The 25,985-nt window shown below is 42.3% G+C and overlaps 1 protein-coding gene across 9 annotated transcripts in view; it reads left to right on the top strand.

The window, feature by feature from the left end:
* Positions 1 to 25,985, top strand: part of FAM13C (family with sequence similarity 13 member C) — a 139,772-nt gene that overhangs the window by 98,594 nt on the left and 15,193 nt on the right. For 7 of the 9 annotated variants that reach the window (XM_060406447.1, XM_012105090.3, XM_060406446.1 and 4 more), the window contains 4 exons: positions 13,258 to 13,468; positions 15,097 to 15,235; positions 24,023 to 24,104; positions 25,534 to 25,745. In XM_060406447.1, coding sequence (XP_060262430.1) covers positions 13,258 to 13,468; positions 15,097 to 15,235; positions 24,023 to 24,104; positions 25,534 to 25,745 — 644 coding nt within the window. The remainder of the gene's footprint in view (positions 1 to 13,257; positions 13,469 to 15,096; positions 15,236 to 24,022; positions 24,105 to 25,533; positions 25,746 to 25,985) is intronic. The other 2 variants (XM_042240836.2, XM_042240835.2) reach the window with 1 other exon arrangement.

Below are 25,985 nucleotides of genomic sequence, written 5' to 3'. Positions count from 1 at the left end.
TTCCCAGGAAGCTTTTATACCTGGGTTTCTCAGTCTTCATCTCTAGACACTCAAAGGTTCGAAGTCCTAGAGTCTTTATATTTCATTAACGTTTTCAAGTACTGGAAGCCACTATTTAAGTGGATAGTATCTTAAATTATGAGAGTGAAAAGGTCAGGTTCTCTTAGGTTCTCTTTGACTTAGTTTCATCCACAGGTAGAAGCTTACAGACCACATGGATTTGCAGGGTCTATGAGCAGTTGGCTCAGTGCGTTTTCTTCAGGAGGAGAAAGGTGCTCAAGCTGGAGCTCAAGATGGGCAGGATGGGGACAGATCTGAGGGAGGTAACGATGTTTAGAAAAAAGTGATAGAATGATTGCCAGTTTCAGGGCAGTGCCAGGGCTGTGCTGAGGGTCACTGACTGCCCCGGTTTTAGCACTAAAAGTCCCACTCCTGGGGGACCCTCAGTTCCGGGCAGTCCAGGACAGTTGGTCACCCTTTCTGTGCACTGCAGACCGCATAATATGAGATGGGAAGCCACATAGTACTAAGGGCCCAGATCCCTCTAACTGAATCAATAGCCTCTTACAGTTGAAGCAGACGTTTCCACTGGACATTAAAAAGCTCCTGTTCTGGTATTGTTGATTGGAAAATGGAATGAGGATTGTCTTTTCAACTTCTCATCATTTTCAACATGTGTAGGACTATTTGACGTTGTTCCACATGACTAAGTATAGTAATGCCTGTTCTGTTTGAGCACAGGTGATGGAGTTTTTAGTATAAGCTATCACTGGAGACTTATTACTAGAAATAATAGGTCCAGGGACTTCCCTGGTGGTCTAGTTGTTAAGCTTCCATGCTTTCACTGCAAGAGACACAGGTTTGATCCCTGCTTGAGGAACTAAGATCTTGCATGCCTGGCCAAAAAGAAATTCGAAAGCAATGCATAATTAATTATTTTATTCTAAAATCTTGATTTTCAAGTTGAAATTTTCATTTGGCTAAGAGCCTTGTTGCTAACGTTGATTGTCAGACAATGCTCACGCCATATATCTAGGTGCTGCTTCTGCTGCTGTGTGCTCAGTGGTATCCAACTGTTTGTGACCCCATAGACTGTAGCCTGCCAGGCTCCTTTGTCCATAGAATTTTCCAGGCAAGAATACTGGAGTTGGTTGACATTTCCTACTCCAGGGGTTCTTCCCGGCACCAAGACTGAACCTGCATCTCTGGTGTCTCCTGGATTGGCAGGCAGATTCTTGACCGCTGTGCCACCAGGGAAACCTATATCTGGGTACAGTCTGTAATTATTCCCAAAAGAATCCTGCATAGTCTGCAGGTTTCTTCCTAATTGTTGGAGTTGAAATGGGGCAGAGTCAAAGAGAACCTGACTTTCTCTGTCATATTTCAAGACACTGTCTACTTAACCAGACATTCTCACTTGGCAGGGCTTATTAAATGTACAGTTGTCTGGGCTGTCCACCATGATACAAAATTAAAGTGTAGAGATGAGGCCTGAAAATCTCCATGTTTGCAAAGCTCCTGTTGATGATTCTGATGTTCAGGGAGATTCGGGAACACTTTGTGGAACTCAGTATTCCTGCAAGGGCACCATGCAAGTTGTTATTGCTGAAGGTGAAGTTTATAATTGGATTTCAGGAACAGGGCGCACCTCAGGTCTCCCATGAGGTGGGTCTGATTATCTACATAATGTTCCATCCTATCTGGCAGCAGCCCTCAGAAATAGTCTTTGAAAGTCAGTATGAGGAACTCTTCAAGACCTCAACCTCAGAAGTGCCCAGAACTCCTAATATCTTTTAGAAACTTCATACACTGAGTTTGTGTTTGTGGGTATATTATTTCTTAATCCTTCTTGAACCTTTTTATGTTGTTTAGTGTGTAGCACTGATGTGCTCTAACTGGAAAATGGCAATCACCGTAGAGAGCAGTACTTCATCTTCTTGTTCTAAGCTGGGTCCTTTAAAACAGTGGTTTTCTCCCCCCTCCCACACTCTGACCCCCTGCCTTCAGGACATTCAGCAACATCTGGAGATACTATTTTGGTGTCATAGCTGGAGTGTGAGTGCCAGTGGCATCTAGTGGGTAGAGTCCAGAGGTCCTGCTGAACATCCTTCAATGTATAAGACAAGCCATGACCCCAGCACTGCCCCAACAAATTGTTATCTGGTCCAAAATGTCAAGAGTGCCAGGGTTTAGAAACTCTGCTTTGAAGGTCTTTAAATGAATAGTATCAACCTTAGCTAGCAATGACCTCTTCTTGTGCACCAGGCATTGTTTCATGAATTTTCTTACTTTATCGCCACAACCACCCTAGGAGGCATTCTTATCCCCAGATGAAAGATGAGGAAATGAACTTGGAGACTGGATGTAACTCGTAGACGGTCCCACAGTAGTGAGTGGTGGCAGGTGCTGGGAAGAAAGGGAAGGAGTGGGGAAATTTCCCCAATCAGACTCCATGGTCTGAGTGTTTCACATGCTGTTTCCTTTGCCATCCTAAATATAAAGTCCACATAGTTCTAATATTCCTGAACTTGAAATTGAGCCCAAAGGCAGCCTAGGTACACGCTGTATAACTAATATGCCTTAAAGTCATTTTTAAAGTACATCCCTGACTATTTTGCTAGAATAAAAACATCTAGATTTGTAGTTGATTAACCACTGCAGGCCCTCTGTTCCTACAGTCATTTCAGCTCCTCTGATCTTAACCATCTCTGGACCCCCTTGCCTTTCTCATGTGTCTTTACCTCACCCACATAGTGTTTTCCAGATTAAATGAAATAGTAGAATTTTATTTGTACATATGGGCACAGGTACTATACTTTTGCCAAATGATACTATCAGGGGAAATTGGGCAAAGTGTACAAGGGATACGTCTACAATTTCTCACAACTACCCATGAAACTATGATGACCTGAATAAAAAAAGAATTAATACCTAAAAACATGGGCAGGGGGAGAGTTTCATCAACTATTCAAAAAATAATTATGGTTGTTGGATTGCTTTCCATACTCTTCCTAGAAATATGTACATTGTTTTCTTGACCTTTTTGTCATATCTTATAGTCTATAAAAGCTCCAAAAATCCCATTTTCTATCAAACTAATAGTTTACTGCTGATTATCTGTTAAGTGTAGATGGGTTAGTTTTCTTCACTGGCCCACACTGAGGGTCATCTGCCCTTATTGACCTTCCTCCTGGTTTGTGAGCTTCTTCTGCAGTTGCTTTGCATTTTACTCTTTGAAAAATACTAACATCATCTGCAAACTCAGACTCACAACTCTATTTTTGCTTCTATGTTGTTTTTGAAATATGAAGAAAGATTAATTCAGGATCCATTAGCAAGGATTAGTACTGACATGTCTCTCATAAAGATACTAATTCAACCCTGTTCTTTGGGGCCTATTAAGTGAATTTTTTTATCCATTACAAAACATTTAGCCCAGTCATCATTTGGTTTTGTTTTTAAATAACGTTTGGTATGAACACCATGCCGTAGACTTCTTGAAAGCCCAAATGAATTATATTCATTGGTTCTGTCTTGCTCAGAAACATAGCTCTTTGTAGAGCTTGATATGGTTCTTGGGTAATCTTGGACAGGTTATTTGACCTCAGTGCCTCAGTTTCCTTTTCTTTGAAAAGGGAAAAAGGATAGTATCTACCTCTTAGGATTGTTGTGAGGATGGCGTAGCATAATACATATCAGGTTTTTAGCATCTCACCAGGGGTAAATGCTCAATAAATGTCAGTGATCATTATTTAAAAAGCTGGCCATTCAGAGCTTGTATCGCCTTTTCTCCAGTTGATAATGCTTGCATTTGTCTTTAAATGTCTGCTTTATTATAATTGCTGATGACTTGCAAGGTGTGGAAGTGACGTTTAGCACTGCTTATTCCCTAGGTCCTCTCTCGAGTCCTGTATTTGATTGACATTGTACTAGTTCCCTTAAGCAAAAGGTATTTATGACAGCATTAATCCGTCATAAATACCTTTTGCTTAAGGGAATCAAGAGCTGATGGTTGAATAATTACCTCTTATTAAAGTTGAAACTACATTCATTACCATAAAATCTATCCTGCGCTACACCTATGACATAACTTGGCTAGAAAAGATCTTTACTGTTAACAAATTTTCTCTGATGCTTTTATCACCATCTTCATAGTCTCTGAAACAGGGAGTTTCACAATAATCCTTGTTTTCCAAATAAAGCATTTTTTAAAATGATTTCAAAACTCATAGATGACAGTATAATTATCTGATAGCCATTTCTATAACTGCCTAATAAATAAAAATCCCACAGCCTGAACCATCTGGTAATTATTTACAAAATTTTTAAGTTCAATTTTAAAGTCAGGCCAAGAACTGTGGTGGGTTATGTTATTGTCCCATTTATCCTCACTATACTGTTTATAGAGATTCTGAGTTTTGAAGAGGCTCATCTGGCCAAGGACATAATAGCTGTGAACAACTGGTATCTCAGACCAAGCTTAGGACTCTGACTGCAGAGCCTAGACTTTTAATCTGTGCCCTTATACATGTGTTAGGTTTTCAAGTAATAGATTTTATTTTTAAGAGGTTTTAGGTTTATAGAAAATTGAGCATACAGTACAGAGAGTGGTCATATGCCCCCTTTCCCCTGCACATCATTTCTCATATGTTATAGTCATTTTAAAAGCCTCCTTCCTGCTCATTCATTCTTTCATGCTTATGAAGAATAGTCTGGAAGAGATCAGACAGTTTGCCTAGATGCTCAGTGTCTGACAGTGCTCTGAACAACCCCCAGGCCCGAGGTGGACAACCTCCTCTGTCTCTTCCAGTTCCCTAGAATCATACTTCTCTGTGTCTCTGTGGAGGAACTGCAGCCACAACTTTTTTGACTTAATTTTTCATGATATTGAATGAGCCTATGAAGATACAGTCTGCTTTGAAGGCTGGAATCTCTTTCTGCAGTCTTCCTGTTTGCCTTGTATATAATTTCCTTTTGCTTTTCAAAGCACATTGGCTCATTAATTAAAACCTTCTTTTGAAAATGGGTCTTGCTACCTTAACAGCAGATTTTTATCAGCTGTCCCATTGAGATGTTCAGTTGTGCAGGAATCAGCTAGAACATGTAGAAAGCTGTTTAGGCTGAGAAATGATCAGCATTCCAGCACCCAGCTTTCCCCATGTACCAGGAGGATGCTTCTGAATCTTGGACACTCACAAGTGTTACTTGCTCTTTGTCCTCCCCACTCCTCTGCCCCCCACAGCTTAGCTGAGCACTTGGCTCCACTCTGTGACACGTGGAAGGGAAAAGATGTTTTCAGAGATTAGACCCTGTTCATCAGCCATTTCCCTTGATTATTTCTCAGTGGTTCTTTGACAGTATGCATATAGGTGACAAAGTTAAATCTTGAGAAGAAAGTGAAAACATTCATCATGTCCCTTGGTTAGACTTGTCTAGAAGGTCATTTCTTCTTTTCTCCCCAAATTGTGTATTTGGTTTGGTGCTGTATAGATGAAGAAGGCAATGGCACCCCACTCCATGGGGTGGAAAATCCATGGATGGAGGAGCCTGGTGGGCTGCAGTCCATGGGGTTGCGAAGAGTTGGACACACCTGAGCGACTTCACTTTCACTTTTTACTTTCATGCATTGGAGAAGGAAGTGGCAACCCACTCCAGTGTTTTGACTGGAGAATCCCAGGGACGGGGGAGCCTGATGGGCTGCCGTCTATGGCGTCGCATAGAGTCGGACATGACTGAAGCGACTTAGCAGTAGCAGCAGCAGCTGTATAGAAGCTGCTTCCAAAAATGTGAATGATCCCTGCCCCAGATGTTCTCCGGAACAATGCAAAGTATGGAATTCTTCCGTTTCTCAACATGACAGAAATCCAGCAGTCTGACCTTGTCCTCGGTGGGTCCTGCTACTCTATCCCACAGCACAGTTCTGAGTTTGGGCTGAAGTCACTAACATCCAAAGGCCTCAGGCTGCCTCAGGTTAGAAGTTTACTTCCACTGCAGAATAGATTCAACCTTGTCACCCTGCCTCGCCTGCCTTCTCACCCACCCCAGCAGCATGGTGTCTATGTGCCGTTTGTGCTAAGTCGTGTCCAAGTCTTTGCAACCCTGTGGATGGACTATAGCCCACAGGCTCCTCTGTCCATGGGATTTCCCAGACGAGAATACTAGCGTCGTTGTCATTTCCTTTTCCAGAGATAGTGTCTTTGGTTTTCTTCTTTTTCTTGCTCCACGACTTTCTGGCTGCTCCTTTTTCTCAGGTACTACCTTACCGCTTTGTCTTCCTGTGTCTCCATTCAGTCTAGTTGGGGTACTTTCCTTTGCTAAGCCAGTTACCATGTGCAATGAAAGCATATTTAAGACATTTATTGAAATTCATCTAGACATTTAAATTTGTTGGATATTACTCTAATACTGAAAATTTGGGTGAGTTCAAACTGTTTATACCTCCCAAAATGATACTGTAAACAACATATTAGCAGAACAACACTGTAATTTTCCTTTGCTTGGGCCTTGGTTGATACTACCTTTTTTAAACTGGAGGTCATTTAGTCCTCATTGTTTACCATTTAAACAGTGAAAATACTTAAAAAGAGCTATAAAAGTGTCTTATCAGGGTGCATGTAAGTTATAGGATTTCTAAAATAATTGATAACAGTATATCCTGAAGATTTATGTACTTCAGCGTTATGTGTACTTGGCAAAAAGTGTTGCATATATTAGATATAATAGCAGTCACTCAAGAAAGCAATATTCCAGAATTGTCTTTCCATAATTCTCTAGGGAACAGAAGTGATAGTATTAAATTTATCTTAAGAACTACTAAAGAATTAAAGATATTAAAATTTTAAAAAATAAATAATAAAAATTAAAAAAAAAAGAACTACTAAAAAACCTAAAATGTGGGTTACTATTTACTGATGGAAAATTTTTAAAATTAATTTTTATTGGAGTATATTTGATTTACAGTATCATGTTAGTTTCTGTTGTATAGCAAAGTGAGTCAGTTATACATAAACATATATCCACTCTTTCTTAGATTCTTTTCCCATATAGGTCATTACAGAGTGTTGTGTAGAGTTCTCTGTGCTATACAGTAGGTTCTCATTAGTTATCTATGGGCTTCCCAGGTAGCTATGGGCTAGTGGTAAAGTGCCGGTACAGGAGACCTGGGTTCGATCCCTGGGTCAGAAAGATCCCCTGGAGGAGAACATGGCAACCCACTCCAGTATTCTTGCCTGGAGAATCCCATGGACAGAGGAGCCTGGCAGACTACAGTCCGTAGGGTCACAAAGAGTCAGACGTGATTGAAGTGACTAAGCACACTTTATATATAGTAATATATATGTGTTCATCCCAATCTCACAATTTATCCCTCCTCCTTTTCCCCCTTAGTTTTGTTTTCTACATCTTGTGAGACTGTTTTGTTTTATAAATAAGTTCATTTGTATCAGTCTTTTAGATTTATGTAAGCAATATCATATGATAACTATCGTATGATAGTTATGTCTTTCTGAGAGTGTGACGCTCTCTAGGTCCATCCATGTTGCTGCAAATGGCATTGCTTCCATCTTTTTATGGCTGAGTAATAGTCCATTGTATACATGTACTACACCTTCCTATCCATTCCTCTGCCGATGGACCTTTAGGTTGCTTTCGTCTCCTGGCTATTACAAACAGTGTTGCAATGAACATGCTTCTTTTCAGCTTTAACTGATGGAAATTTAACTAGGAAGTTGCAACCAAAAATGCAGAGGCAAGGAATAAGTTTAGATCTGAGCTGAGGCTTCTTGATCAATGTAATTTTCTGGTTTTCAGGAAGGATTTTGGAATTTCTCATTGCTCACCTGATGCAGTGCCCAAATCTACTGGTGGTTCATTGGAATTGAAGTCAGTAATTGGCTCCTTCAAAATAAAAATGATGCTGATTACCCCACCCCCTACTTCAGAAGCATGGTGTAAATGGTGAAGTTCATACTGAGGTCAGACCCAGTTAGAATATGTCTCCTGAGCTCCTCCCTATGCGTGTATAGGGCCTGCTGGGCACCTCCCCCTGGATGATCAAAAGTGCCTCCTAACTCAGCGCATCCAGAACCAAACTCATTTCCCCTCTGGCTCCCCTTTTCAGTTTCCTAACTAGGTCAAAGATACCGTTGTAAATTCCAACAACAACTGTCATTTATGAGTTCTGTGTCATTGATGAATTATTATGCCCCCTTCCCTAGGCACTATACAAAGCACTTATGTTTTTAAAAATCCTTCTAACAGTTTGTGAAGTAGATACTGATGTCATTTTTACTTGAAAAAGATGGGGAAGCTGATATTAAGAAGGACTGAATAATGTATCCCAAGTCACACATCTGCCAAAGAATCAACTTGATCTAGGTGTTTCTGAAACTGTAGTCAATGTTTTTAGCCTTGATGGCGAACTGCCCCTTGAGATCTGCAGGGTGCTTGCCATGGAGCCCAGCCTTGCTTTCACCATGACAAATTCCTCACCCCTGTAGCTCCCTGATGTTTCCGGTGACTGTCTACAGAAGATGGCACATAAAATCCTGCTAGGAGTGCCAACCTTGTGCCATTTGGTAGCTTATCAGCTTCATTCACCCAGAATGTGTCTTCATCTGTCCTTACTTTTAGCCAACCATCCTCACCTTAGAGACACTGCTTCCCTCCCAGTGGTCTCTGAGCAGACAAGCTCATCTGTTTCCCTAGGCTTACTTCTTGGGATGACTTCAAGCTCTCAGTGTATTTAGCCATTTAAATTAAACACACTCTATAACTGAATCCATTATGTATCCATCAGATGCTTTGAGTTTGTTTCTTGGTTGTGTTTTGGTGGCCCTTTCGTGACGAGGCTGCCAAGAACTCTGATGCTTGAGCTTCATTAGAATCGTGTACATGTTTCTGCCTTATTTAGTTTTTAATACCACTGAAGGCTGATGTTTGGCATTTTGCAATGTATCTCAGTGCTGCATATCAGCCCACTAGGATGGGCAAACCCAGAAGCACAAATTAACAAATCCACAAGTCTAGGTCTAATTGGTGACTCAGATCTCAGCAGTCCGTCTCAAGTGGGCACAGACAGAGATTTATTTAAATCTTAAATCACTTTATTTATTTACTTTATAATTAAAGTTTTTATTGAAGTATAGTTGATTTACATTTGAATCACTTAAGAATTCACATTGGAAAAATATATTTTTAAAAATCTGATTCATGTGACAGCTGTGAATAGCATCTGTTCCTGCCTGGGGTTGCAGCCAGCTCCGAAATGGGCTCTGGTCTTCACACCGAGGATAATGACTTGTCTCCGTTGTGGCCCCTACTGCTCAGTGAGCAGGCTGCCAGGAATTCTCTCTGGCCTGCAGGGTCGGAGACGTGGAGTCTTCTGCCTCAGGCATTGGTCAGACCCCCTGACCCCGACTGGAGTCATACCACCTTCCTCCCTGAATGTAAAATGAAGATCACATTACTGCCAGCCTCGTGTGGTTATTTTTGAAGATTAAATCCTTGCAGAAGCTCTAACTGGAAGTTTGAGGACATAGTGAGTCACTGCATAACTAATAGATATGATTATTATTCTTATTTACATGTAAGAAGTGGCAGGAGGTACAATATGTTGAGGGTGTGCTGGCTCTCATTTCCCACAGTAACCCTGTATGGACTCTCTGTGGAGCTGGTGCTCAGTAAGAGAGGACCATATTCAAATTCCTTATTTTGATAATTGTTAAAGAATGATGGTTCTCAGGGTTACCGCATTTAGCAGTTTCTTTGCCTCATGTCAGTGTTTTGCCAAATATGCTAGACAGAGGATGCATGTGTGAACAGTGTTTTAATAGGAATTTATTTTAATGTGTATTAGTTGAAGAAATGTAACTAGCACATCAAATTCACGATTTCTTGGCCCTCATTGCCTAAGATGAAGCTGAAATTTTAAAACATTTATAGATTGTAATTAAGATTATATATAATATATAATCTTATATATAATGAGGAGAGGGATAAATTAGGAATTTAGGAGTAACATATACGTAATGCTATATATAAAACAGATAAACATCAAGGACCTACTGTATAGCACAGGGAATTGTACTCAATATTTCATAATAAACTCTATAGGAAAGAATGTGACAAAGAACAATTGAATCACTGCTATACACCTGAAACTAACATAGCCTTGTAAATCAACTATATTTCAGTAAAAAAGAAATTAAGATTATATGTATAACATAGACATATATCACACATGAATACATACGTATATATTAGAAATAGGTTTATGTGGATATGGCAAAAATTTTGTAGGGGGTACAGTTTTTTTTCATTTCATCCTCACTTAGTCTTGAGAGGCACCCACCATTATTCTCCCCATTTTACAGATGAAGAAACTGAGGTTTCAAAATGTTCACTTTTTTCTGAAGTGCCTCTGAACAGGTGGAGGACCTGGGATTCCAACTCACAATCTTTTTTCTCTCTTGTTCTGTCTGTGGGGGTTGTTTCTTGCTTCCCTTCTCAGGTATCCTTTTTTTCTCCAAATTTTTATATTAACTTTTATTGGTTTTTACTTCCTATACAATTAACATGTATTCATTACAGAAATTTTAGAACACACAAGGAAAAAAAATTATTGAGCTAATGCACATAATGTGAGATTATGTGCATTTTAAGTGTCAGTGATACGCTATTGTTAACTATAGGTGTGATGTCGTACAGAGGATCTCCTCTGACTTTTCTGTCACAGCCCTGTCAGATGATCTAAACAAGGATGTGGAGAGAAATCAGGGAACACCCTGGAGCCCCAGAAGAAAGTATGAGCACCCCACATCCTGGTTCCCAGACCCTCCCTCTGAACTGTACTGCATCACAGCATGGACCTTGGCGAGCTGCCCCTTGCTTTGAAAGTGCATTCCTGGGGTCCCAGCAGAAGCCACTCAAGTTCAATATTGCCGTAAGCTTCTCCCTGTTGGGGAGCCGGGTCTGCAGGTGGAGGCCTGGGCTGTGTTCCCAGGGTGGCAGCAATGTTGGTTGGCACTAAGGCTACCCTGGCTTCTTCTGAGCAAGGAGCTCAATGACCCTGTCTCCAGTAGGCTTGTGCCCACCGGTTCAATTAAGCCACTTCTCAACTTAGATCCTGAGACAGAGAGCTCAGGTGCTACCCGATCACCAGTTTCTGACTGTTGCTTTCCAGCTGGACACGTTGGGATCTTCCGGGCCCACCACCTCCTTCAGTGGTGATCTGCGGGGAAGAGAGGTTGTGATGTTAATGGCACAAAAAATGCCACAAAAACCAGATGCCGCTTACATGGAGAGTTACAGTTACAATTGCCGCACAGCTCAAAACAAGCCCTTCACAGCGGCCTGTGGTTCTCTGAAGTCACGTCTTAGGCCTCTGTGAGTTTCAGAGGCTGAGCTCTTTGTTCACCCCCATGTTAGTCATATGCCTAGGACCTCAAGTGCCCCCATTCATTATAAAGCACCGCTGAGAGGCTCCTGGCCTCTTAATTTTTACCCTGGCCCCGCAGCTGAGCTGAAGGCCAAAGATCCTTTCCATTTCAGCAAAAAATATGCTGGTCCCAGGTGCTTGATAAAGATCTTTCTCTTCCTCATCGTTAATACCAAATGATGCTACCCAGAAATAGGTACCATGAATAAAATGAATTTCTTCTTGGAGTCTAATGGTTTAAGAAGAGGATTTGGTGAGGCACTCAGACACTCCTTGGCGGATGTTGAAGGTCATTGTAGTGCATGCTGTCACTCATGTTACTCCTTAGGGCTCCCTCCAAATGGCAGTGTTTTCTGGCTAAATTACTCTTAGCAAGGGTGTCGCCTGTGGTGAGTTGTGTTAGTCACACTGCCGTGGGCCTGGCTTTGGCATTCTCCGACTCCAGCTTTTCCCCAGCCCTCACCCTGTCCATTTCTGACCAGCCTCAGGCGCTGACAAAAGTGCGGTCGGCAAGCCCCAGAGGCCGGATAGGAGGCATTGTCCACCCTCCCAGCCTACAGCCAAACAGGGCAGAAGCTGCCTGCAAACAGACAAGCACTTAACCCAACCTTTGTTGCACAAAGCAAATTGCATTTCAAGCTCTAGAGAACATGAGCCATTCATTCTAAAGCTGGCTACGATTGGTCCAGTACTAAATTGTGATAAATGTTTATTTTGGAAAAGTGAATTGTCAGTATTTTCAGATTCACTTATTCACCCAGAAAGGCTGTGTTTTTCCTCTTTCTTCAGGAAAGTCAGAATAGGAGAAAGCCTCAGGTGTTTCTAACCTGTTTTCTGGGCAAAACTGAGAAGGCTCTGACGTCTTTTTGAGTAGCTCTGTACAGCACCGTAGGATGGAAGACTCCTAACTCAGCCACCCTGACTGGCATCCTCCTGTTCCCCATCCCCCTCCCCTCACCTGGGTAGCACAGGGGTGCCCTCCCTCTCTGGACTGACCCTGGTTGGGGAGCTAAAGAGCTTATTTAAAAGGGGAATGATCACAGAATTCAGGCAGAGAGATTGCCTCACCCAGGAGAGGGTTTAGAGCAGGTTTTTTTCTTGGTTTTTGTCCCAAATAAAATGGTAAGTCAAATTTTAGAGAAGAACTAGAATCATTTCTAATCACACCATGCTTTGTAGTTGCTATGTAGCTTCTTTGATCATTTAGTGTGTTTTTTTGTACACAGAAATGTGTACCATCTTGTGCTAAAATGTGTGGTTTTCTCATTTAGCATGTTCTGAACATCAGTTCATGTACATAAGCAGAGTTCTCCATCATGTTTAAGGAGTGCTGCGTAATTTGCTGTCTGGGGACTCTGCAGCCCTCTCTTTTTGGTTTGTTTTCTCTTTTCTCTTCCTGCCCACCAGCTCCTCTGCCTTCCTCCACTGGCAGTTGCTGTATCTATTCTCCCTCATCTTTTGCTCCAGTTATATGTAATTGTTTTTTCTTTTTCACTCTAACATTTTATAATATACTCTCTGACATATGTAAATAATATGAAATGAAGAGAGAATTTTTGTAGTTTGGGGCTATGCTGATGCTGTAATTTGGGCCAAAATAAGCTGCGTTTCCATTTTTGGTGTGTGTTGGTCTTGTAATATTTTCTGTCCAGGTCCTGTGAGACACAAACACAACAGTATTTTGAAAGGCCTTCATATCCCCAGAAGGGAGAAATGACAAAAAGGCGAGACGTTATAGACATTATAGGGAATGTTGATGATCTTTGTTTAGGAACATGACAGTCACTTCTGGGATGCGATGATTTATCTTATTTCCTCAGCCCCTGCGCCCGTGCACAGAGATGGGCAGAATGAAGCAGACAGCGCACCAGAAGACGTGCAGTCTGTTGAGACCAGCAGGCTGCTCTATCACATCACCGACGGCGACAACCCGCTGCTGTCGCCACGATGCTCCATCTTCAGCCAAAGCCAGAGATTCAACTTGGACCCCGAATCAGCCCCTTCTCCACCCAGCACTCAGCAGTTTATGATGTAAAAACATCTTGTTCTTATCTTCACTTCATACAGTTTTTAAATACTCCATTTATAAACTACAGTGAAGTGTGTGTCCAAAACAGAGCAAACATGCCTACCAAAAGCAGCTGCAGGCCCTGAACCATACATGGCAAGAAATCAGTGTACTGTCTAGCTAAGAATGCCGTTTGAAGCTTGCTTGTCTCAGAAGGAAATGGTCTCAAGACACAGTCTGCCCTATGGCTCACAAGTTTGAATGTTTCTTATGAAATGACCAGAATCCTAAGAAATGTACACATGTGAATACCAGAAATGCCACTCTTGGTGAGCTCATTAAAGTATTACTTCTGTGTCCAGGAGTGGCCTCAGTGGATGGATTGTGGCAATGCTTGGCAGATTGTTCATCTCAATTTCTTCTTAGATTCTTGAAAAGTGGTAGCTTACAATAGCTCCCCCAAAAAGAAAAAAAGGGAAACTATGTGTTCTTTTTTTTTTTTTTTAAGTTCCATTAGTAGTTTTGATGCATAGCTAAAATGAGTCTTCCCTTGACTAAATATACGTGCTGGGAATTCCTACATTCTCCTTAGCACCTCCTCCTGTCGCTCATGAATTTATCCAGACCTTGTTCCAAGGACTGTCTGCTGATGGACTTGAGGGAGTTAGTGAATTATTACTATTTTAAAGTATGTTAGATGAGAAAATGAACGTGTTTTCTAGAGAGGCAATCCATTTCTTTTATCAGATTCACAAAGGCTCTATTATATCAAGAAAACTACTCATCTGAATCCTTTTTGAAAATATTGTTAGTCTGGGCTCAATCCCTGATGACTCAGATGTAAAGAATCCACCTGCCAATGCAGGAGATGTAAGTTTGATCCCTGAATCAGGAAGATCCCCTGGAAAAGGAAATGGCAACCCACTCCAGGGTTCTTGCCTGGAAAATCCCATGGGCAGAGGAGCTTGAATGGGGTACAGTCCTTGGGGCTGCAAAGGACTGATCATAGCACACATGCATGCCATTTATTGAGGATAACGCCATCTCATCAGTCTGAAATTGGCATCCTCCAAGATTTAGGAAATGCATTTCCTAGACTAATATTCTGACCTTTGTAGACAAAAGTCCTTGGTAACATTTGCCTATAACGGAGTTCTGTGAATCAGGGGTCTCCAGTACCCAGCAGATACTACCATAGGAGGCTCATCAAATGATGAACTGGCCTCTGAACTTCTCTGATAATCCAGAAAGCTGGGTTTGTAGACAAGCAGCAGTGTTTACTGGAAGACCATTGTTTTGTTCTTTGAATTTGTTTTTTAATGGGAAGAATGTTGCTTTACAATACTGTATTAATTTCTGCTGTTTAACAAGGTGAACCAGCCATAGTTCTTTTGCTTATAAGTTACATCTTTTAAAAGACATTTTCTTGGAGTATAGTTGATTTACAATGTTGTGTTAGTTTCAGATGTACAGTAAAGTGAATCAGTTAGACATATACGTGTATCCACTCTTTTTTTAGATTCTTTTTCTATATAGGCCATTACAGAGTATTAAGTAGTATTCCCTATGCTGTACAACAGGACCGCATTAGTTATCTGTTTCATATGCGATAGTGTTTTTAATGACTCTCTTCCTCCTTGGATCATTCCAGGCTCCGCAGTTCTTCCCGGTGCAGCTGTGGGGATGGCAAGGAGCCCCAGACCATTACCCAGCTCACCAAGCACATCCAGAGCCTCAAGCGGAAAATTAGGAAATTTGAAGAAAAATTTGAACAAGAAAAGAAGTACCGGGTAAGGCCCCTGTGATTTGAAATGAGTGGATTGTGCCGTGGGTATATGGGCTTTTCTGTCCTTCCTTTTTGAGTACACCTCTGTGCCTGGGGACAGCTCAGTTCCCCTCGGCCAACCCAGGACCCATCATAAGTGGAGTCCCTCCTGGGTCTGTCAACTGATCTCTGCTAAGATGATTCCTAGCAACAAATTGCAACTCTTATTTCCAAACTGATTTAATTATTGATTTCTCTTTTTTGTTTTTTCCTGAGGAACCTTACTATCACTAGTGTTCCTAGGACTCAAATTTGGAAAGATTGTGAATTATGGTCTTATTTGTTCTTTAACTTTTTCTCATTTGCATTTGGGGTAAGAAAGCAGATCCAACATGGAGTCATTTGCATTTTGATAAGAACCTATTAGGGCTTCGCTGGTAGCTCAACTGGAAAAAGAATCTGCCTGCAATGCAGGAGACCCTGGTTTGATTCCTGGGTCAGGAAGATCCCCTGGAGAAGGGATGGGCTACCCACTCCAGTACTCTTAGACACGCTTGGTGGCTCAGATGGTAAAGAATCCTCCTGCCATGCGGGAGACCTGGGTTCGATCTGTGGGTTGGGAAAATCCTATGGAGAAGGGCATGGCAACCCGTTCCAGTATTCTTGCCTGGAGAATCCCAGGGATAGAGGAACCTGGTGAGCTACAGTCCATGGGGTCGTAAAGAGTTGGACATGACTGAGCGACTAAGCACAGCACAACCCAAGAACCTATTAAGGGCACGACGGATGGAATCTCTAATTGTGGAACAGAATGAGGGAGGGTTTTCTTTGACAATGAAGTACTTTCTGGTTGATGGATGAGCACCTATCAAGTGACATCTGTTCAGGCCACTCTTAAGGACAAACCCTGATTTCATCCTTTCTCTTAGAGAGACACCAGCCTTTGTGCTGGTGTGACAGTGTTGCAACTGTGAACTTTTCTTACATAAGAAGCGATAAAGTCAGAGCTAAGTGTCCTGATGTCCCAATGCTAGCTTTATTTATTGTCTGCAATAGTGATCATGGCATAGAGAAAAATCATATCCATGTAGAATTGCACAAAGATACTGGGTTTTTGGCAAAGGGCCCAGAACAGCTTGTTATTAGAATAAAAGAGAACAGGGGATAAGGTCTCATACATCTTAAAATATTTAAAGGCTCACTGAGCAGTTGGTCCAGAGGCAATCTGCTGGTTCCTGAGGTGTGGGTAAGTTCTCGGGAGGGAGCTGAGAGTAATATTTCTTTTTCCTGTTCTTCCTGTCCTATGTTTCCCACAGTGGCTGCAAATTTACTAAAAGAGGGGTTGTAAGGAGTAATCTTTAGCTTTGCAAAATGGATGGAAAAGAAAAATCAGATTAGCTTTCAAGACAGCTTCAGTCAGGGTGCTGAAGACTCTTCCCTTTCTTGAGGTCAGGCAGCCACAGCTGCTTATGGTCTTTCATGTAGTAAGAGGGTGCTGTGCACATTGTAAGTACAGGCTTTATTTCACAGATAAGGAACAGGAGGCCCAGAAAGGACTTACAACCTTTTTAAGGTAGTTATGTTCTAGCACCTCAGGCTTGGGGTGGTTAAGATGAGTTGGTTTACAGTGGAGGAGTGGAGTAAAATTCTTAAGGTGTCCGCAGTTTGGAAACTGCAGATAGCCTCAGAGGAGCTGGCTTTCCTTGTCTGCTGCTGCAGCATTGCTGGATCTGCAGGGCCCTCGTACTGGAAACTGGAGAAGCAGCTAGGGCCTCCATCCCTGGGGGCCTGTTAATAGTTCTTACCTGGCGGTTCCTGAATCAGACTGATCTGGGTTTGAATCCAAGCACAGCCACTTACGAACTCTGCGACCTGGGTCTTGTTACTTTATGTTCCTGAGTCCATTCTATCCATCTGAACAGTGGAGTTAATAGTGACTTCTTAGGTTTGTGTTAAATGAGGGAGCCCATATGTATTGCTTCTTACAGTTTTAGCACCGGGGAAGTAAGTGGTCCTAGATATTACTAACTTTTTCATCTGTTTGAGTGATGCTCAAACAGGCTATCCCATGGCACCTCTGCCTTGTTGAAGAATAAAGGAAAATTATAGACATTAATTTTCCACTAGATTTTTCTGCCTGCAGCTACAGACTCTAGATTGTGGAGAGTCTGTATATATAACAGGTCACCTGGCCGTTGGCTATTTTAGAAAAGAATTTCTCCTGGCACCTCCTGCCTTTGTCTGGAGAGACTTTAGGGCCAAAGCAGACACTTGCCCACACATTTAAACATGCAGATTGATGGATTTGGGAGCAGTGAAAGAAGTCTTCATGGTCACAACTCCTCTGTGTGTGTGTGAAAGTCTTTGATGTAATCAGAACCTTCAGTGTCTCAGGAAACAGGGCTTCCCCTCACCCTTCCTGTCTGGATGCCAGGCTGTGGTTAGAGGTTTGACATGTCACTGGACTTGAATTGGTTGCTGTGTGTATGGCTTTCCTTCCTGGCAGCCTGACTGTGGAATTAATAGCACCTGCTGCTAATTTTTGAATCCAAGTTCCTGCTGGCCCTCCATGCTAGTCTGATGGCCTGATACAATGTACATCCTTCCTGCTCTGTTGAATATAACTATTTCACTTCCTGTCCAGAGCTGTGTTTATTTCCTACACTTTTACATTTTACAGTTAACTATTGTTAGACTCATGGACCTAGAAAAAACCTGTTTCAGCCAGATGTCCACTTTCAGTAGCATTAGAGAATATTAGAATTAGAAAGGATTTGTGAGTCTTCTCTTGTTTGACCACTGAAGAAACTGAGGCTCAGAGAAGGGAAGTAACTTCTCTGAGTTCACACAGCAAAGAATTAATCACAGCTAAGACAGTAACATGGGTCCTTTTGTTGCTGATCTGTAAATCTTTGTAAGATGTCTTTTGAATTGTTTTTGCGTGTGTGTGTGCTAAGTTGCTTCAGTCATGTCCGACTCTTTGTGATGCTCTGGACTGTAGCCTGCTAGGCTCCTCTGTCCATGGGATTCTCCAGGCAAGAATACTGGAGTGAGTTACCATGCCCTCTCCAAAGGATCTTCCCAACCCAGGGACTGAACCCGCACCTCTTAGCTCTCCTGCGTAAATAGGTGGGTTCTCTACCACTAGCATGTTTGGCAAATCACAAGTCTGGCCCAGCTGCACCCTCAGTTATGTGACTCAGGAGCCCTATTTAAATCACACTGAATAACATCTACACTGAGTCTGTGGTATATGGCCCTTGGGGCCTATTAAACTGAAATATTTCAGCTGAGAAGTTAGACGGCTTGAAGATCCACAGCCTGTATATGAAAACCTTCCATGTGATATGAGAGCTGCCATCCTTCTCAGCTTGATTTAACCTTTTTTGAAAGCTCTCCCAGGAGTAGAGAAATAGAAAATTCATTTCAGAGAATGATTTCAGGCTTTCAAATATTTTGTCAGAAAATTCAGCCTTAAATTTCTACTAAGTCTTGTTTGCAGTAGTGTAAGTTTACTTCTTTGGTGGTCCTTGGCTTAGCGTCTTCGATTTTTGTTTTTAACAGTATTTTGAAAAGAGTGCATTAACTGTGTGGAGCATATCCAGTGAAAAAGGTGTGTTCCAGAGAACAGGATGTGTTTTCAGATCCATGTGGAGAGTTCTGTGAGGATTTTGAGAAACCAAGTGTAAAATATTAACTGTTCACATAACCAGACTGTTACCCACAGCCAGAGTACTCAACATTGCATCAGGGGGTCATTCTAGCAGAGGGTGGGTAAGACCAGGAGCAGCCTTTGGAGGTGTGGCCCTGTGTCGCTGTCCGTGGTGCTGAAACCAGGGCTTCCCTCCTGGAAACCAGAGTCTTGCTTCTGGGCTCCTGTAGGGAAAAAAATCACCGGGCTTCCATGAAGGCGGGGGGAGGGGAATCTTCCCTCAGTATTATTTTGCATCTTGATTTTAGACTGTATGTATTTTGCATCTCTATAGAAGTGCGAGAACCATGTTTTGTGTTTCACAATTAAAACATCTAATCCCATGTACATTTGATGATCCTCTAACACGAGCACTGTTTCTTTAGACTTGAGAGGAACACAGTTTTCTCCCCATGTCTCTCTGTCTCACCAACAACTTGCTGATGTTACGTGGATTTAATAGATTCTTAATCACAGCACAGCCACCAGTCTTGTCACTAACATTGCACACATTTCTGCTATTATGACAGTGTTTATGATGTCTTCTTGAGCATGCCTATATAGCTCTTTGTATTACTATATCCCCAGTTGAAAGTAACCACTAATTTTCTTGAGCCTGTGTTTAAGTTACCAGGGTGGGTATGTCTGCTGTTCCTCTCTGCTAGTTTCTCTTTTCTATAGAAAATTCACTTTTCTACTCTGAAAAGAAATCCAGAAATCAAAGTGAATGATTTGTATGAACAGAGTCATATTCTCCTAAAATTAAAGCTATATTCTTATTGCCACATCCAAGTGTGAGGCATTAGTTACTAGTGAGGACATACTATCCTATATGTGTGTGTCTTGGTAAGACTTACTGTTCCTTTAAAGATCTGATAGTAACACCACCACTGCTACTGTCACCTCTGCCAGTAATGATAGCAATAATACTATTTTAAATTCTAGCCAACACACCTTGAGAAACCTGTCTGCAGGTCACAAAGCAACAGTTAGAACTGGACATGGAACAACAGACTGCTTCCAAATAGGAAAAGGAGTACGTCAAGGCTGTATATTGTCACTCTGCTTATTTAACTTATATGCAGAGTACATCATGAGAAGCGCTGGACTGGAAGGAGCACAAGCTGGAATTGAGATTGCCGGGAGAAATATCAATAACCTCAGATATGCAGATGACATCACCCTTATGGCAGAAAGTAAAGAGGAACTCAAAAGCCTCTTGATGAAAGTGAAAGAGGAGAGTGAAAAAGTTGTCTTAAAGCTCAACATTCAGAAAACAAAGATCGTGGCATCTGGTCCCATCTCTTCATGGCAAATAAGTGGGGAAACAGTGGAAATAGTGTCAGACTTTATTTTGGGAGGCTCCAAAAAATAAATCACAGCACATGGTGGTTGCAGCGATGAAATTAAAAGACGTGTACTCCTTGGAAGGAAAGTTATGACCAACCTAGACAGCATATTCAAAAGCAGAGACATTACTTTGCCAACAAAAGTCCATCTAGTCAAGGCTATGGTTTTTGCAGTGGTCATGTATGGATGTGAGAGTTGGACTGTGAAGAAAGCTGAGCACCGAAGAATCAATGCTTTGAACTGTGGTGTTGGAGAAGACTCTTGAGAGTCCCTTGGACTGCAAGCAGATCCAACCAGTCCATTGTAAAGGAGATCAGGCCTGGGTGTTCTTTGGAAGGACTGATGCTAAAGCTGAAATTTCAATACTTTGGCCACCTCATGCGAAGAGTTGACTCATTGGAAGAGGCTCTGATGCTGGAAGGGATTGGGGGCAGGAGGAAAAGGGTATGACAGAGGATGAGATGGCTGGATGGCATCACCAATTCGATGGACATGAATTTGAGTGAACTCTGGGAGTGATGGACAGGGAGGCCTGGCGTCTGCGATTCATGGGGTCGCAAAGAGTCGGACACGACTGAGTGACCGAACTGAACTGAACACATCTATAGTGTTTAGCATGGGTCTGGAACTCTTTCATGCATATTCATCATGTTTCATGTTCAGACTCATCATGTTTCATGCATATTCACTGATTTATCCCTAATAGAACCCTTATGAGAAAGATGCTATTAAATCCTGATTTGATAGATGCAGTTGGGGCATGGGGAGGCTAATTATTGCCCAAGTCCACACTTGTATGGTTAATCTTTACTTTAATGCTACTCTGTCTGGATAGTGAGTCTATAAACAGTGAGGAGTTGAAATCTGAGGATTAGGATTCTTCCATACATACTGACTTCTCAGACTTATAAGGTGTTAGAGATCCTGGGGTCTCCATTCTTCAGCTTGGAGCTTGTGACTGGTAGGAGCTAAAGCTTCCAGTTTGTAGTATTCTCTAGACAGATGTGGTCATAAACCATGAACAGAGGCAAGGGAGGAAGTGCTGGTTTGTGTCAGTATAGCCCTCTCAGTTCACTTCAGTTCAGTTTAGTCGCTCAGTCGTGTCTGACTCTTTGCGACCCCATGAATCGCAGACGCCAGGCCTCCTTGTCCATCATCAACTCCCAGAGTTCACTCAAACTCAACGTCCATCGAGTTGGTGATGCCATCCAGCCATCTCATCCTCTGCCGTCCCCTTCTCCTCCTGCCCCCAGTCCCTCCCAGCATCAGAGTCTTTTCCAATGAGTCAACTCTTTGCATGAGGTGGCCAAAGTACTGGAGTTTCAGCTTTAGCATCATTCCTTCCAAAGAAATCCCAGGGCTGATCTCCTTCAGAATGGACTGGTTGGATCTCCTTGCAGTCCAAGGGACTCTCAAGAGTCTTCTCCAACACCACAGTTCAAAAGCATCAATTCTTCGACGCTCAGCCTTCTTCACAGTCCAACTCTCACATCCATACATGACTACTGGAAAAACCATAGCCTTGACTAGATGGACCTTAGTCAGCAAAGTAATGTCTCTGCTTTTGAATATGCTCTCTAGGTTGGTCAAAACTTTTCTTCCAAGGAGTAAGTGTCTTTTAATTTCATGGCTGCAGTCACCATCTGCAGTGATTTTGGAGCCCCCAAAAATAAAGTCTGACACTGTTTCCACTGTTTCCCCATCTATCTGCCATGAAGTGATGGGACCAGATGCCATGATCTTTGTTTTCTGAATGTTGAGCTTTAGGCCAACTTTTTCACTCTCCTCTTTCACTTTCATCAAGAGGCTTTTAGTTCCTCTTCACTTTCTGCCATAAGGGTGGTGTCCTCTGCATATCTGAGGTTATTGATATTTCTCCCAGCAATCTTGATTCCAGCTTGTGTTTCTTCCAGTCCAGCATTTCTCATGATGTACTCTGCATAGAAGTTAAAAAAGCAGGGTGACAATATACAGCCTTGATGTACTCCTTTTCTGATTTGGAACCAGTCTGTTGTTTCATGTCCAGTTCTAACTGTTGCTTCCTGACCTGCATACAGATTTCTCAAGAGGCAGGTCAGGTGGTCTGGTATTCCCATCTCTTTCAGAAGTTTCCACAGTTTATTGTGATCCACACAGTCAAAGGCTTTGGCATAGTCAATAAAGCAGAAATAGATATTTTTCTGGAACTCTCTTGCTTTTTCGATGATCCAGCGGATGTTGGCAATTTGATCTCTGGTTCCTCTGCCTTTTCTAAAACCAGCTTGAGCATCAGGAAGTTCACGGTTCACGTATTGCTGAAGCCTGGCTTGGAGAATTTTGAGCATTACTTTACTAGCGTGTGAGATGAGTGCAACTGTGTGGTAGTTTGAGCATTCTTTGGCATTGCCTTTCTTTGGGACTGGAATGAAAACTGACCTTTTCCAGTCCTGTGGCCACTGCTGAGTTTTCCCAATTTGCTGGCATATTGAGTGCAGCACTTTCACAGTGTCATCTTTCAGGATTTGAAATAGCTCAACTGGAATTCCATCACCTCCACTAGCTTTGTTCATAGTGATGCTTTCCAAGGCCCACTTGACTTCACATTCCAGGATGTCTGGTTCTAGATGAGTGATCACACCATCGTGATTATCTGGGTCATGAAGATCTTTTTTTGTACAGTTCTTCTGTGTATTCTTGCCACCTCTTCTTAATATCTTCTGCTTCTGTTAGGTCCCTACCATTTCTGTCCTTTATCGAGCCCATCTTTGCATGAAATGTTCCCTTGGTATCTCTAATTTTCTTGAAGAGATCTCTAGTCTTTCCCATTCTGTTGTTTTCCTCTATTTCTTTGCATTGATCACTGAGGAAGGCTTTCTTATCTCTTCTTGCTATTCTTTGGAACTCTGCATTCACATGCTTATATCTTTCCTTTCCTCCTTTGCTTTTCACCTCTCTTCTTTACACAGCTATTTGTAAGGCCTCCCCAGACAGCTATTTTGCCTTTTTGAATTTCTTTTCCATAGGGATGGTCTTGATCCCTGTCTCCTGTACAATGTCATGAACCTCATTCCATAGTTCGTCAGGCACTCTATCTATCAGATCTAGGCCCTTAGATCTATTTCTCACTTCCACTGTATAATCATAAGGGATTTGATTTAGGTCATACCTGAATAGCCTAGCAGTTTTCCCTACTTTCTTCAATTTGAGTCTGAATTTGGTAATAAGGAGTTCATGATCTGAGCCACAGTCAGCTCCTGGTCTTGTTTTTGTTGACTGTATAGAGCTTCTCCATCTTTGGCTGCAAAGAATATAATCAATTGATTTTGGTGTTGACCATCTGGTGATGTCCATGTGTAGAGTCTTCTCCTGTGTTGTTGGAAGAGAGTGTTTGCTATGACCAATGCATTTTCATTGATACAAAGAATGGCCTGGCCACGGGTGTCAGGTGTGGGTAGCCCACAAGGTGATTGAGAGGTAGACTTTATGGGGCATTGGCATGGTGAGGACTATGTAAAAATGCTGGGTGACTAGGCATGTTTAGAAACAAGGTCCATGGCAAGGATGAAAGAGTGGAGGAAGTCAGGAATGTTTGCTCTGCTTCTCAGATGCAACTTCATCTGCTGGAGATAGCTTGCCTGAAGTTCCCTCCCAGCTTTGTATATGTTCCTGAACTATCTTTGTGTGCCTCAGCTGCTTAACGTTTTTTTTTGTTTTTTCCTTTTCTTTTCTTTTCTTTTTTCTCTCCCTCCCTCCCTTCCCCTCCTTCCACCCCCATTTTCCCCTCCCTTGCAGCCCTCCCATGGTGACAAGACATCTAATCCTGAAGTCCTGAAATGGATGAATGACTTGGCTAAAGGTCGTAAACAGCTCAAAGGTAAATGCTAGCAAGGGAGTCCCCTTTTTAAGGAAGGAAGCAGTTAAAATTGTGATAATGTGCTCCAAGCAGCTTTGGATTCTCTTCTACCTGGGCCCTCTTTAACCTTGTCTCCTGCAGAGTTTGGAGGCCCTGTCTTTTTAGAGCCCTGGGTCCCCTTCATTGTTTGATCCCTCTGAATATATCTGCATATAAAGGGACTGAGGAAATCCAACCTCCCAGGCAGAATGATTCACTTCAATGCCAGGAAGATTTCAACCTGTGGAGTATTCACCTCCTTGGGTTATTGGGTTGTTGGATGTTAGAAAGAGGCCTGAGCAGTCATTGATTCCACATACCCAAACTGCACAGAGGAGGATATTTGTGTCCAGAGAGAGGGGATGGTGACATGGCTGGAAGGTGGTGGGTTCCGAGTAAAACTCGGTTCTCTTGCCTCCTAATCCAGTCTCCTTTCTTTGTCTCTCTGGAGATGGTGGTCTGAGTATTAATTAACTCTCACATCCATTTTAAGGGACTATAGTTATTTACCAATAAAAATTTATTTTCTTCCTCTTCCTACATTTTTGTTTCAATATCTAGAGATATAGGAGCTTTTGCAGATTTCTAGAAGGATGATGATAAAGAACTGGAAAGGAATACTAAATTAATTCAGTGGTATTAAACTGTAGTGATGTAGCATGTTTATAAAATATGCAGTGTTTAAACACCATGCCAGAGCCTAACTCAAAAACAAACATCAAACAAAGGAAATGTGCAATGTAATTGAGAAATCAATATAAATGGCACCTCATTCAAAAGACCAGTCCCCTAAGCATATTCTGAAATGGAGTTTTCTAATAAGTCCCAGGTGGCCCTTTTGTTTTGAATTATGTAGGTTTATATAAAGCCACATTGCAATAATGGTGATTTCTGGATTTTAAATATTGGCATTAGACAAAATTGTGAGATCTGTCAGGCTGGGGCTGGCACTGTATCTCCCGTGCCCTGCCCCTCCTGTATATCCTCAGATGACTGCCTTGTGTAATGTCTTCCAGTAGACCTTGCGTTTCCACAGGGGGCTCTTCATGACTGCACAACTTTCAAAACCTGAGGAAAGGAAGCTTTGAGCGTAGTATTTCAGGTGCTGTGGCAGATAACAGGTGAAAACTTTGGGGCCAAGTACCTCTGGTCTTCTTCCTCTGAAATCTAAACCATTCATGATCCTTCCACTTCTATGTGATCCTTGCCCCAAGAGCCCTCTATTGTCACACCTCATGGGGAGTGTGTGTGCTGCTGGCCTTGGTTATTAAGGCTGCCCTTGCCCTGTGGAAAGCCATGGTCAGCTCTGTTCATTTCCACTCGGCATCAGGGGAGAAATTCCTGAAAGGCTCTCTGCTCTTCTTAGACCAATGAGTCTGCGTGCTCATGTAACTCATCACATTTCTCTTAGAACTAAAGCTGAAGCTGTCGGAAGAGCAAGGGAGTGCTCCCAAAGGCCCACCTAGGATCCCGCCCTGTGAGCAACCCGCAGTCCCCAGAGAGAATGGGAAGCCGGAGGCCGTGGGCCCTGAGCCGAGCTCCTCGGGAGAGGAGACTCCAGATGCTGTGCTGAGCTGCCTGAAGGAGAAAAGAGAGCAGCTTCCTTCCCAGGAGGATCCTAAGGTACCTCACCAGCCTTCACTGGGCCCCAGCACTCCACATGGTGCCAGTAAGACCATGGTTTTGACCAGTTTGTATCACATAAACATCTGTGTGAGACTGGCTCTGAAATTTCAGTCAGATGAGTTCCTAGTGGGCTGTTAGCTATGACCTAGGGTATTGCCTCATGGTTCTGGGTGTTGCCATTCTGAAGGCCATACAGTGCTGCACGTTGATGAGAGACAAATGGGAGAGATGCTAGTG

Source organism: Ovis aries, chromosome 25, assembly GCF_016772045.2.
Source record: "Ovis aries strain OAR_USU_Benz2616 breed Rambouillet chromosome 25, ARS-UI_Ramb_v3.0, whole genome shotgun sequence".
In the NCBI taxonomy this organism is placed as follows: Eukaryota; Metazoa; Chordata; class Mammalia; order Artiodactyla; family Bovidae; genus Ovis; species Ovis aries.
Note: the sequence above shows the minus strand (reverse complement) of the source record. Positions and strands in the feature narration are given on the sequence as shown.